The 14,970-nt window shown below is 35.7% G+C and overlaps 1 protein-coding gene across 1 annotated transcript in view; it reads right to left on the bottom strand.

Annotated features, from left to right (window-relative positions):
- The window catches only part of Vwde (von Willebrand factor D and EGF domains), a 68,768-nt gene that overhangs the window by 23,991 nt on the left and 29,807 nt on the right, over nucleotides 1-14,970 (bottom strand). Inside the window, exons 11-18 of the mRNA XM_016002756.3 lie at nucleotides 14,144-14,352; nucleotides 13,051-14,000; nucleotides 11,434-11,570; nucleotides 6,987-7,142; nucleotides 6,778-6,882; nucleotides 5,153-5,267; nucleotides 2,982-3,232; nucleotides 1,802-2,021 (exon numbers count right to left, since the gene is read on the bottom strand). Of these exons, the coding sequence (XP_015858242.3) occupies nucleotides 1,802-2,021; nucleotides 2,982-3,232; nucleotides 5,153-5,267; nucleotides 6,778-6,882; nucleotides 6,987-7,142; nucleotides 11,434-11,570; nucleotides 13,051-14,000; nucleotides 14,144-14,352 (2,143 nt within the window). The remainder of the gene's footprint in view (nucleotides 1-1,801; nucleotides 2,022-2,981; nucleotides 3,233-5,152; nucleotides 5,268-6,777; nucleotides 6,883-6,986; nucleotides 7,143-11,433; nucleotides 11,571-13,050; nucleotides 14,001-14,143; nucleotides 14,353-14,970) is intronic.

Raw genomic sequence — 14,970 nt, 5'->3', positions numbered from 1 at the left:
TCCCTTTCTTCTTTTAGAAAGAGATTGACTATGACCAATAACAATTTGTAACCAACAACGTAAACAAACAAAGAAGTCAGGCAATAGTAGCACATGTCCTTAATTCTATCACTTAGAATGGAGGATCTCTGTGTGTTCAAGACCACACTGTAAATAGAGCCAGGTGCTGTGGCACATACCTTAATTCCAACACTAGTTAACCATGCAGGTCTAGAGGTCTATATAGACAGACAGAAAGTACCAGAGCTGTGTAGGAAGAGGAAGTGATAGCTTGACAGAGAGCAAATCAAATGGCAGAACAGCAAGGCATATGTGTGTGGGTAAGACAGGAAGTAACTTGCATTTGAAAGCTGCAGAGTTGATGAGTTAAAGTTGGCTGGTGGCTTTATCTCTTTCCCTGGTCTCTCTAAGGCTTTCACCCCTATGTTTTTATTTAATAAGACCATTTAGAAATTAGTCTAAAATTGACACCCAACATTGGGCGCCAAATATAGTTGGAAGTTTTCCTGTGTCCTGCTTGGCCCATGGTCAGGACAAATCTCTCACTCACAGTCCCACAGTCTTTTATAAAATAATCACTCAGAGGCTTAATATTATTTATAACTGCTTAGCTATTAGCTTAGGCTTATTATTGATTAGCTCTTATATTTAAATTAACCTATAATTCTTAGCTATATTTAGCCACATGACTTGGTACCTTTTCTCAGTTCTGCCTTGTCATCTTTCTTCCTCTGTGTCTGGCTGGAAACTCCTGACTCAGCCTTTCCTCTTCCCAGAATTCTCCTTGTCTTCTTGCCCCACCTATAATTTCTGCCTGGTTACTGGCCAATCAGCGTTTTATTAAACCAGTGTGCAAAAGCATTATCTCACAGCATAAAGGCATATTTTTTATATGTTTATTTTTAGAACCAGACATTTTAGGGCAAGTCATGAATTAGTGAGTAAGCTAGCATTTCATTTGTTTTCAACTCTGATTTAACCCATGATATTTCTAAGTTAGTAAATTAGTAATAAAGAATTCCTTATGTGATAATATTTGTTTTCTCCCTGAAATATTTTTGTTATTCTATGATATATATGTAAATGTTTCTCTTTTTAACAAAATAAAATACAGTAAGATAAAACAAAAATCATCACATTGAAGTTGGACAAGACAAGCCAACAGAAGGAAATGAGCCCCTAGAAGAAGGCACAGAAATCAGAGATCCAATCATTCATACATTCAGAAATCCCATAAAAATACTAAACTGAAAGCTATTATATATATTCAGAGGACTTAGTGCAGACCTGTGTAGATTCCATTCTTTCTGCTTAGTCTCTGTAAGTTCATATGAACATTGCTCAGTTGATGTAGAGGACCTCATTCTCCTAATGTCCTCCATCCCCTCTGGCTCCCACATTCCTGCCTCTTGTCCACAGGGTTCCCTGATCTATGTCATATTTCAATATCAATACATTTAAATGTATTTTATTGCAAAATAGATGTAACAATTATTATAGACATACAGTAGAGTTCCTTGATTGCTGTTAGATTTAAAAATTGGACTAAATTGCAAGAATATATAAAAGCAAAAGTATGTAAAAGTAATTGAAAATAATTAAATAAATTATAATTAAACAATTACAAATAATCAAGATATAAGCAGTGTATTCATCTGTGATACTTTTTGCCAGACTTTTAAAAATATGCATCACAATCTTAAGAACGTAGATTTGCATGGTTCCACAAATAATATTCCAAGGAACTTTTCCTTTTAATTCATTCACGTTCTCATTTGGTTCATAATGAACCCATACCAACCTGATAGCCCAGAAGGACAGTCACAAGAGTAACTGTTTAAGTTACTAATACATATGCCAAGACCACAAGGGTTTGACTGGCACCCACTGGCATCAACTTCACAAAGACCACCATGGAAACCAGGCAAACAGACACACAGGTATGCTCCACTTCCTGGAGGAAATTTCCTATCAGACACACATGAGCCACCATTCAAGCAGTCACAAGACTTCACAGTTACCTGCAAAAGACAAATAATAAATGCCTTATTTTGAATAAAATTATGTTTAGTTAGTACCAAGTGAAATCATGACAGGCATAAGGGCTTATGTACTTGTATAATCAAATTATGTATCTCTGCAAAATGCTTGTTTAAAAAATTATATCCACTCTCAAGAGCACAATTCAAATATATGTACTTAAAAATATTTCAAGTAGAATAACTTAGTTTTGTTTTCTAATTTTTAAAAAAGATTCTATTTGGTTCCAAGTGGCCTGTGACTTATATTCCTTCCTCAGCCTTCCAAGTACAGATTTTTTTAGGTATGTAACACCAAACCCCATGGATAGAAGGATCAACTTCTATAATGCAAACTGAATACTAGGAAACAAAATCAGAAATGTTGAAGACAGTAAGCACTCATGTATCTCCAATTTAAGGACAGACCATGACTTCAGTTTCCAGGCAAATATGGCCAAATACAATTATCTTCCATCACATGTGTCTGTGTGAAAGCATACATGTCAAACTTTAAACATACATGCACATCACAAAGAATTTATAAGAATTCAAGCCTTATGCCTGACGTACTACATATATCAATAAAGGAAAATTGTCAATTAGTTATTTATGTCTTCTTTCTATACTTTTAGTTTCTAATTCAGCATCCAAGATTCTTTCATTTGAAGGAAAAGGGTGTAATTGTCAATCTTATTTTAGTCAGGATTTCCATGGGAGTGGAAAGGAATGAGATTCTCATCCTTGTCTATCAAGTACAAAGTACAACGTCAGCTATCAGTTTAGATCCATGATTGTGACTGTCGCTAAGGTGCTTTGCTGCTACAAGCAACAATCAAACATGGAACATTTAATGACTTCATTGTTCTTTGACATTAAGACCGTGACTTGTGCTTGGATTTAAAATGAAGTGGTTGCATTTATAAAAGAGCCAGTGACATTTAGATAATTATAAGCTATGACCTCAATTGTGACTGTAGTTTCAGCCTCACAGTCATCCTTAAGACGGAGAGTGAATCTCTGAGGAGTCAGTGACTCTGTTTTCCATGTAAGAAGTCCTTTGGAGGAAACTCTTGCCCCATCAGGACCGGAATCCAGTGTAAAATGTATCTCAGAGCCTTCTGGATCCCAGGCCATGAACTGGTATTCAAAGTCTTCTCCATAAAATGCCTGTAATTTATTTTGCAGTGCTTGAATCACAGGAGGATGGTTGTCTGTACCAAAGTAAATAGGAAGGGAAAGAAGCATGATTCTGATAGTCCCCATAGAGACAAGTGTCTAATAAGGACTTAATTCTGCTTAAATTTCTATTAGCTGCTTTTTTGTTGTTGTTGTTATTTAAATGTTATTCCATTCAGTATAAATGCAAAAGTAACTGACAGGTTCAGGGTCAATGTTGTCAAGCAAATCTGTAATATTTTGGACACTGCATAAAACATATAGGCAGCATTGCACTCTGTGTTGGAGACACTCCTCTTTTGTCTTAAATAGCTGTGTTGATCATTCCACTTCTTGGGGAGCCTGGCACTCTCAGACTCTCTCACTCTATCTGTGCATACTTGCTCTTTCAGCCTCACTTTCTTCCTTGGCACCTCCCATTACTTTCTGTGATTATACCCCTCCATCTACATCCTTAAGTTTTCTTTATTCTACATACTTCCCCATTTGTAACAATTGGTAGGGAACAGTCAGACCAAATTCCTGTTCCTATGAGCCTCTTCCAGTGGCCAAGCTCACACCCTAGTGAAGCTGTGTCAGGAATAGGGGATGTTTCCTTTATATGCAGAAAACATTCCAAAATATAATTTATACTGTCTTATATTTTAACATGTGTACTTCCCTCGCCTGCTAGTTAAACACAAGTAAGAAAACCAACTTCACTACGGCATCTGGGCTGCAAGTGCATTATGTGTACACAGGATGCACTGATGCCAGGAGACCCCAGATCCAGCTCCCAATCTATACCTGTATATCTTTAAAAGCAGCCTTACTAGTGATCTTATTTCCCTCCCCTTCCACACGAGGCTTAAGACTCCTCATTTCATTGAACGCTATGGCTTACTCACAAATCTATCACACTATAGCCATTAAAAGACAGACTCCAACTCAGAAGGTGGTCTCCATTTTCTTTATCTCTTTCATCATTTTTCCTTAAACTTTCATTCGCTTTGTCTAGTATTCTGTAAATCTTGTTCCTAAACAGTGAATAGGGACAGTTATCTAACAAAGCAATGGAGTTTACATATAAGATGGCATGTATATCACAAACTACTGTGTAAATGTAGTTTTATATAGAAAAAGTTATACAGTCTCTGAGAATTGTGTCTTGCTGTATCTCACTTACTAATCCATGTAACTAATAACACCGGATCAGCACATGAGGAAGGAATTCAGACACTCATATGAAATCACTGTAGTACTTGGGAAAGTGAAGAAGTTATGTCATGTGACCACACTTTGTGGTACCATTTGAATGAAAATTCATCTGTACACAGGATTATATTCATAGAATCACAAAAGAAGGGTACTAAAAGGCACTTTATTGAGTACTGAGTATAAATACCATAAATGAAAAATGATAAATTCATGTCTGTTGGAGATGAAATAGCTGAATTCTTTGTCATAAAACTGAACAGAGTAAAGTTAGATTTAGAACATGATGTGTACCTGAATTAAGAATTCCCATTTCTTTCTTCCATGAACAGTTCAAATATTGTTTCACTATTAAATGTTAGAATATATATCTTATAATCTATTTCAGTATGATAATATAAATTATATGTAGTCATGTATCATTTAACATTAGAACAAGTTCTAAGAAATACATTGTTAACCAGTTTTATGATGGTATCATCATGTAGTATATAGTCACAAATTAAGACATCTATGAAACCACTTGGTGATATGAACACATGTGAAGCCTGTTGTTAACCAAAATATTGTTATTTGGCGTTTGGGGCCATGTATTAAAACATATTCCTGTCTTTTTTTTCTTAAGGCAAAGAAACTTATAAAGTAATTATAGCTAAATTAAATAAATTGTTCATCTATCTGAAATACATTAGTATCAGTTATGGCTTAGAATCACCTTAAAACTTTTGTACAAGAAATAGTTGCAGTAATAAAGAACTTACTGTCTAAAAATGACCAAGTAGAATTTGATAAATGGGGTCTACAAATCAAACAAGAGCTGGTAGAGTTTTTATCGCCTTCAGTGTAGCAGAGACCATCAATAACACAAACATTATCCTAGTGGAATTTGAACAAAGAAAATGTCAATAAGACATCCTTACGTCTAACGTCTAATACACAGAAACTAGAAACAGAAAGATGGCAGTGTATATATTTGGATTTGGAAAGAGTTTTTATAAACAACATGAATACATCTTTGAAAACAAATTATTCATTTTACATAAAAAGCAATGTAACTGATTAATTTGGAGGAATAGGAAAATGCAGGTAAGCCATGAGATACTATTGCATGGTTTCTGAGTAACAAACAGAGAGTATAGCCACCATATCTATCAGTCCAGCCCTCCCTGTCAGTGTTTTATTAACAAAAGTGGCCTTTTCCTGTACATCTGGAAGAATGACATTAATTTATAGATATCTTCTGTTTCCCTTTGTTGCCTACTCTGTCCTTTGAATTCCACTACCAGCCCAGATTCATGATATAATTACCTGTACTTCATAATAGATATAGTTATAAGACATCCCTGAAAGAGATGCTGCCAGGGAGAAATCAGCAGAATGCACCAGTTCCTCAACTCACTCAGAAGATTCACATTTATTTATCATTTTTGCTCATTTTGTAGCAACTCTTTTGATACCACTTACAATGCTGTACAAAATAGACGAAATAGCTGAGAGGCCATGACAATCTTGAAAGTCATCATTGAAAAAAATTTTAAACTAGCAGAAACAAAATATTCCAGAGAAAATAAAAACAAATCACTCTTCTACAACACAATTTCTTGTTGACATAATCTGAATGCTTATATCATGAAATAATAAAGTATATAGATTGTTTTATTTTCATATGTATATGTGTGGATACTTGTTTTATGTTCTTTGATTTTGAAGAGTCAAATGATATTAGATCCATTGTGTTCATCAAGTCATCAGTTTTCATGTGAGAAAGCCTTCTAGGTAACCAAAGAAAAAAAAATAAAACCAGCTCAAACAAGCAAAAACAATACGGCTTTTTCTAAAAGCATTAGATACATTTTATAAACCCTTTTCAAATACAAACCACTTCCTACAAAAAAGGACTAGTTAATCACAAGGACAAATCTTACTGAGAAAAAATACTATTACTACAGAGGAAACAAGGTACATCGGATCACATGAGTGAATGATCCAATATGAACTCTCTTCTCCGATTCTTTGGGAGGGGTACAGAGAAGAGGGGCTGGGTCTCACATAGCAGGTTGTCCTCCATGATGGGACATCCTCAAACTTCTGATCTTCCTGCCTCCATCTCCCAAGTGATAGAATTAAACTATCTTCTACTTTTATATAGTTTCTCCATCAATGCTTCAGGTAGAAAATATTCTGCCACTTTAAAATGTTAAAGGGAGAAACATCTTCCTTGCTACACCAACAAGAGTTACAGGAAGATGATTAATTTTAATTAGACTAACACAAATGTGAGTTAAGAATTTGTCCATGCCATTCTAACATAAGGTTGGAAAAGTACAGCAATATGCCAAAGACATGTGAATATATGTGTTATATGCTATGAAAATAAGAAACATACCTTCATGATGCATGAGTCATTTACATAGGGGTCACAAACTTGACAAGCACCATCATATATGATTATTATCTTGGGATTACTGAATGCATAACCATCATTAGATACCTGTGAAATATAGTTTTACAATAAGATTATTTCTCCTAAACATTGCCTCATCAATTCACCATGAAATTTTGTTTATGCATGAAATGATATCTTTTATTTCTTACCTTTAATTGAAACTTTGCAAAGGATTTCTCCCTCATCAGATCCATGGTATTAGAATGCTGGCCATCTGTGGGCAGGTGACAATCAACCATTCTGCTGTCTTGAAAGACTGTCTGTGTGTAGACACTTGCTCCGAGCACCCACTTACTGTCATTATACTGAAGATATAATGGAAAACCAATTAACTACTTCTACATTGTGATGTCCTTTTGTTACTAAATTATATATAACCAACTTAGAAATTGTAAAATATCTATACCATATGATGGGGTAAATAATTTTTTTAAATCACATTAAAGTGGTAAAAATATACATAATTTGGTAATAAAAAAAACCTCTCTCAAAGCATACATTACTGATAGATTCTATCAAAAAAAGTTGCCAAGGTTGGTCATGAATAATGGATTTCAGAACAAGAGGGAAAGTAGTGGAATGCATAGCTGACACATGATAGATGGATTTTCCGTGTCAGAGTTTCTTTTCTGAGAGTTCCCACATTCATCCTCCTGGAACATGTCTCTAGTTGGTACCCACTGGGCTTTCATGCTGTTATATGATCATTGAATGGTCCAGAGGAACAGCTAAGTTGCATCAGTGCTTCAACTATTTGAAAATTTTTTAGCCTTAAAATAAAGTCTACAAAGAATAATAGGACGAAAATCAGATGTGCACATATATAATTGTGTACACACTAATTTTTCATGGCATCCACATCCCAAGTTAAAGATTTTTTCCCATGAGGATTCAGCCACATTATTTTCTTTAATTCTCTAAGAAATATACTCTCCTCAGTAAAATGTTTCATTTTGCTTAATCTAGTTTTTGTCATTTGAGTAGAATTCTAGCCAGTTTATCCTACTTAATAACAGTGGGATGTCATGCTTAAGTTACACTTTGGGTATTATTTAATGTACTGTAAAATGTCTTGGAGTGTGAAAAGGAAGAGGCAGAATAATTTTCTGAGCACTGATAACTATATTGAAAACTAAAAGGATATATTGTGTTGATAACATCTGAATTCATATTTATAAAAATATATTCTGACTGAACAATGATTTTCAAACATGTAGCATTGGTCATACAACTCGATAGTGCCTCAGCATTGTTGGTCAGCAAGAAAGGGCAAGGGCAGAGACATCACTCCAGTTTGTGTAGAACAGAGTCTACTGAGATTTGAAGACTTGGTGATTGACAGACTAAAGTTGTTCAGATATCTATAGTCAAGGAGGAGCAGTCCGTTAAAGCAGATCTGTCAATGGGTTCCTCTAGCAGAGGAGGAAAGAAAGGAATGTCTCAAGGCTATCATTATAGCTATGCTTAAGGAATGTAGTATCTCTTGTTTTCCTGTGTGAAATCAGTCTGCAGCCAATGACTGGTCCTTAAGATATGAATTCTACTCCTCTATGAAAAGGTAGACCCAAAGTTATAAATAAATATGGTTCTACGTCCTTTATATTCAATATTTTGTGAATGTTTATTATGTGCTGAGAATATTCTTTTTAACTATTTTAATTTTTCAGAATTTCATACATTTGTACTGTACCTAAATGATATCCATCCAATCCTATGTGGTCAGTCCTATACACATATACACACTAGCTGTTGGTATTCTGATGAGGGAAAACACAACAGAAAAGACATAGAATATATCATTTTGTTGTGATAACTGAAACTGAGGTTTAATACAAAAGCACCAAGTCTAATCTAGTCAAGGAAGACATCAGAGGATGGAGGTTATATATTTCTTCCTGAAGGATAAAGAGAAATCCAACATGGCTGGAGAGATCAGCATTTGAAAAGCAAAAAGGTGTAAAACTTCATGGTCTGTAGTAGAGCATGAAGAGAATGAGGGGGATGTCTAAGCTGCCCACAAAAGGAGACAAGAGCTAGAAAGCCATCTGCCCACAGGGTTGCTGGTTGGACTTAATCCTGTGCATCAGCAGCTTAAAAGCTGGGTTTGGCTTTTAGAGGAAACAATGAAGAAAATGGTGGCTCAGGTGGCTGAATTTCTAGACCAAGGCTTGTTTAAAATTGCTACTATAATAGTAGAAAAGAGCTGTAAGTGGTGATAGTCTATTCTCTACATAAAACAGGAAATGTGTATGTGTGCCTTTGTGCAAAAGAAATATAGTAAGGGTTACCTAGAAAATGGCAGTGGACACATATGTCAGTATATGGAGAGAACAGTATAAAAATAAGAGATAATGGGAACCCATTACTCAGGACAATAAAACAGACAATGGAAGAAAATGGGTGATATGGAAGAGAAGAAATGAACTGTTCTCTGTACATAACTTTCATACAGATCCAACTATTAGAATTATGAATTAGAAATATTAGAATTATCTATTCCAGATATTCTCTGATTATTTTTAATGTAAATCAAGTAGAATGTATAGGAAACTCAAAAAGAAATACAAATACAAACATTCAAACTAATTGTATGAAATACATAACTACTATGAAGAGGAAGGTAAAGAAAATAGTGTACATCATTTTGGGAACATCACTAGCTGGTATATCATTATATCATTTTATACATTTACTGTTCAAAGGTAGAGGGTAAAATATCTGAAATTTATATATATGTATATATATATATGTAACTTATATGTATATATATATGCAAAGAATGGAAAATAGGCTTATATATTGGAATGATGAGAACTGTTTTTTACCTGCAAAGAAAAGAGACACAGATAAGGAAAGGAGACTAGAGTGAACCTGTGCCATTCCATTAGAATTAGAGACATTGCTGTCAGCTCATGAAGATGGTAGATTAGATAGATGAAGATGATGAAAGTAGATGATAGATACATAGATGACAGACAGATAAATGGATAGACGATAGGAAGATGATAGATGATAGAGAGACATGTGTGCATGCTCTATCCATTGAGAGCACTTACAAGCAATAACTAGCCTGTAATAAATAATCAAACTAGGAGAAGACATTAGCTTAGTTTAAACATAGTGTCATTCATACAGATGAAGCCTGGGGCTTTCAACAAATAGTTGCAGTATTTTTAAATTTTGCCAATTTATGCATGATAAAGAGTGAATCAAGAAAGTCCTTAAAACCCACGTTGGACAGGTTTTCTGTTTAGATGTTAAGATTAGGCCTAGTTAATTGGTTTTTCCAGTACCAAGTGGACAGTCTTATACATGTATACATACAAGCAACATTAAATGAACTCTTATTTGATTGATATGTAATAATAGTAATTAAAAAATAAGAGACTAGGAATTTGAGAAGGACCAGAGAGAGGCACATAGGAGAGGTTGGATATAGGAGGAGAGGGAAGTAATGTAACTATATTTAATTTTTTTAATTAGGCATAGCAGAGATTGATTCAACTTAATGTAACATAAATATTTGCCATGTAGGCCAATCTTGGGTTTGGCAACTAAATTTCTTTCTTTCTTTTCTACTACAAGTCATTATAATGTTCAGGGAATTCCAAAATTCCATGTCAGATGTTTTGAAGGGAGAGAAGTAAAAATCACAACGCATAAAACACATCTAAGAGTAAACATAATATGTACTTTCCAAGAGAATATACATTTGTAAAATTTTCTTCTGATTAATCATTGACTGGTAGCATGATCTCATATTATCAAATCTGCTCAGGCCACATATCTACTTCACTGACAATGAAATTCTAGAGGTTCTATGAACAACATAATGTAATGAGCATACTTATGCATAACTCGATAAGTAAAATATATGCAACAATTGTTTCCTTCAGCAAATTCTCAGTATCAGATTCACAATTCACTTCATCAATGTAGAGATAAGGTAAGAATGCAAAATATGATTGACTGTTTTAAGCTTTCAACTTGTCCAAATTTCAAAAAACGGCCTTACAATAAATGTTTTACTTAAAAAAGAAAAGGGGGATCATATAATTCACAACAATATGTATAATTGGATGTGACACATTTAAATTGAATAATGTTCTGCTTTTATAACCTTGAAAACAACTGAAAGGGGATGGACTGGGATTATTTTAAAGTCTGAAATCCGTAGTACTAGTGCAGGAGTTGTGAACAAAGAGCACAACAATCCCGTTTCTGCTTTGAGGGCATATTCAGACATCGCCATCTCCTGCACTCCCTGACAGATACCATGGCTGAAAACCGTTGCCACTCATTGTGTTTACAGCTCAAGAAAAGAAGATGCTTCCCTAAACAAGCTTGATGTTCTTTTAATTTTTATTAATCAGGAATGAAAATCAAGACCCAATATCTCAAAAAATAATATAAAATACTTAGTAAAGTTCACAGGGTAGCTTTTCTGGAGAAGCAGCTTGGTCATTTTCCTGTAACTCTTAGTGGGTCGAACACCCTGAGATCATGTTGGTAGCTAGTAGACAAAATTAACCTACAGAAATCACAAATTAAACCATTTTCAACACTGCACCTGCAGCCTGTGCTTATCATACATACCTCCAGTTTAGTAACTTCACACCTGATGGAAGGCGATTCTTTGAAGCCTTGACCAAAAACTCTCACTGTAGCACAATTCTGCTTCTGAATATCACAGAATCCAGAATTCTCAAGTTCTGTAACTTCAGGAGCTATGTCTTTAGAAAAGAAAATGATAATAAACAGCACTTGCCTTGTGAATTGCAGTAAAAACACAGCATCATTATTTTGAAGGTCTAAATTAAAAGTACAAGTCGAATAACATTTCAAAGTATACTGAAAATAATATTTATAGTAATTAATCAATTAAATATTTAATAATCTTGTTTTTAAAGAGGTACTGTTAACCATCAAAATAAAAGCATTGTTATAACTGATAACACTCAAACACAAATTTCACTAATATTTCAGTAATATTTGTTATCGATAAAGGGTGGATGTCAATAAAGTATTACTATCATAAAATAGATCTCTTTGGCCACATTCGTCTGTATCAAATAGATGGATTAGAGGTAAAATATGCTTCTGTAATAAAATAGTTCAGTCAGCAGTACAATATTTACATTTCAAAAATTATTTCAGTATTAGAAAAAATTATCGAAGTGTACATACACTCCTACTCCAGTATCGTCCACATTTTTTACTTTCCGATGAGCATAATTATGAGTTTATTAATCACTGGCAGGGAAGGCTTTTCTTAGCACTCAGAGTTAATTGGCTTTCATGTGGCCCCTTTTCCAGCTGTGGTCTTAGGAAACACATCTCACCTGCCTCAGGGAGAGCGGCTTGTTAAAAGGAGTGTGTGCACGTGAAACAGCTCCGAGCCTGCTGAGTCCTGCAAAGACCTCAGCGAGTTAAGCAGCCCGCCTCAGGGGACAAATTGTGAGCATATGGACTCAGAAGGCTCAAAATCCTCATGAAAAAAAATTGTATTAGTTTATCCTGTCACGTCTGTAACAAATGTCTGTTGACCGATGTATTCGTTACATGAGGCACAGTAATAAACCAAATGAAGCCCGCATATAACTTCAGTTTTTGTCATGGAAGGACAAAGATGGTTTAAAAAGTGAGAAAACATAAAATGTAGGAATGTGTGTTTTGCAGAAATTTTATATTAATTTTATATATTATAAGAAGAAATTTTATATATTATAGGAGATAAAAATATGGGGTTGCGTGAGAAAAAACTACTAGGAATTTTTTAAGTTAATACTGAGATAAAAGAGCTCCCAAAATTGACTTAAAAATTTTTAAGCAAATTAGTATACTTAGTAAAACAATAATAAATTGTGCTTAAGATATACTGAATATGCATGTGGTCTAGGCAAAAGGTTATTCTCTACAGACAGGAGCACCCACTGTGTACAAAGGCCCTGCTCCTGGGTGGGCCTGGCAGTTCCAAGGGACAGCAAAGGAGATGAAAGCAGCTGGAAAGAATCATCAGCTGTCAGAAAAAGGCCACCAAACGGCAGGGTGCCAGTCAGGAAGCTACAGGGACATCTGCCTTGACTTTGAATAAGATGAAGTAAGTGTAGTAACTAATACACTTTTCACTAGAGACTTAATAAACACTATAGACAAGGGCATTTTAGTATCAGATGTCACCCTCAATATTAAAGTTTCAGAACATTTGCATACCATATGAGTCACTGCAGTCATAGGAACTGTAGCCTGGGAAACAGGCACAGCCCCAGTCCATACACTGCCCATTGCCGCTGCACAGATGGGGGCATTTTAACACTTCGAGAATGCCTCCTATTGACTTCCTATATTCTTCCATGTTGTGTTTTCCTTCCTCTAAAATCCCCCTCTCGCACTCATTCTCTAACAAGGCCACTCCTTCATCTGCCCAGCTCACATCATCCTTCAACAGAACATCCTTCACACACATGTTCACGACATGGGTTAGCGCCCTGTGAAGAAAGGGAAGGCAGAGCCTTCCGATGCTGGAGTTAGCTAATGTCTGCTGACAGAGAGCCAAGATGCTCAGTTCAGTGAGGCCCGAAGCTGTGGGCCATGAGGGGACAAACTCATGATGGCTGTCCTCGGTGTGGTCCTCGGGGAAAAAATAAGAAAACTCTTCCAGGTTGGCTTGTCCGAGACTCTGGAAAGCAAATATGGGAAGAAAGTCCTTCAAGTTTTGTCGTTTCCATCTGTTTTGTGGATTCTTCTTCATCTCCCGGTCCTGCGCGTGCCTCTCATTACTGAAATACTTCAGTGGGTTTTGTGTCTCATTCCCAGGATGCCGCAAACCTAACTCCAGTTTGGTTAGGTTTGTATGGGCTTCTTCTCGTAGTAAGAAATTCAAATTATCTTCTTCCTTGGGTGCATGAGTGCTTATTTTTCTAACAAGAGCTTCTGAACTGATATATTCAGAGGTGATATCTAGGTCTGGTATCAAGGAAGAGAACTGGATGTGCTTGAGGTCTTTGCAGCTGGAAGCCATTTCTAAGTGAGATCCACTGTCCAGATGGTGAGAAAGCAGTTGCTGCGAGGCAGTACCCAGCAGGCAGCCGCAGTAGGAGGGTTTCGCCGGAAACTGTCGGGAAGCTGGTATTTTGTCAAACATGCTTCTTCCTGGTAAAAGCCTTCCAGATGAAAAACAGGATGGTTATTTGAATAAGCATGTTTTCAGCCACTAATATATTGTGGAAAAGGCAGGATGTTGAGTGACCCACTGCTTAAACTTCATATTAACACAGTAACAAATGAATAATAGCTAAATTCTCACCTCCATTCATTGATAAAAGCAATATAATTGTTGACGTCATGTTCAATTGTGATCCCGTTTTTGTCATGGAAATCGTTTTCCGGGTTTTCATCGAAGGTGCCACAAAGCCCCAATGTGTTTCTGTAGTCTAAACTAGGGGCCCTGAGCGTTATACTCATACCCCACTCACTGAGGTCAGCACGGATGAACGCTCCGGAGGAAAACCAAATCTGAAAGCAGAGAAACCAACCGTAGGATGGAAGAGGCTGAATTCAGGCGGTTATGAGGAGTGCCACGTATGATACAAGAGAGTTATTTGTCCGTACATACAAAGAATGAAACACTGATTTTTTTCATGAAAACTTTCATTTAATATTGCATTTCAAAGCAACTCATTTTTACATTATGCTAATTTGAAATTTGGCCACAATTTCAATTTTTTTTTAATTTTAATTTTTATGTGAATGGATGTTTTGCCAGCATGTATGTCTGTGCACCATGTGTGTGCCTAGTACCCTCACAGGCAAAATAGGGTGTCAGATCCTCTGAAACTGGAGTTGAAGACAGTTGTGACCCACCATGTAGGTGTGGGGAATTGAACCTGGGTCCTCTGGAAAATCAGCCAGCACCCTTAACTATGGAGCCATCTCCCAAGACCACATCATTGAAACAAATGGTTTGAGACTACTTTAATAATTAAAATGTGATGTTTTATGTGAATGAAACAGTAAAAACCAGTAAGGGCAACGTTAACAAAGTCACATTTTGGATAGTAGTAATGCAATATAGAACTGCATTGCTAAGTCGTTAATTTACACTCACAAACGTAATTTGAGAGGAACACAAGT

Source organism: Peromyscus maniculatus, chromosome 3 (assembly GCF_049852395.1).
Source record: "Peromyscus maniculatus bairdii isolate BWxNUB_F1_BW_parent chromosome 3, HU_Pman_BW_mat_3.1, whole genome shotgun sequence".
In the NCBI taxonomy this organism is placed as follows: Eukaryota; Metazoa; Chordata; class Mammalia; order Rodentia; family Cricetidae; genus Peromyscus; species Peromyscus maniculatus.
Note: the sequence above shows the minus strand (reverse complement) of the source record. Positions and strands in the feature narration are given on the sequence as shown.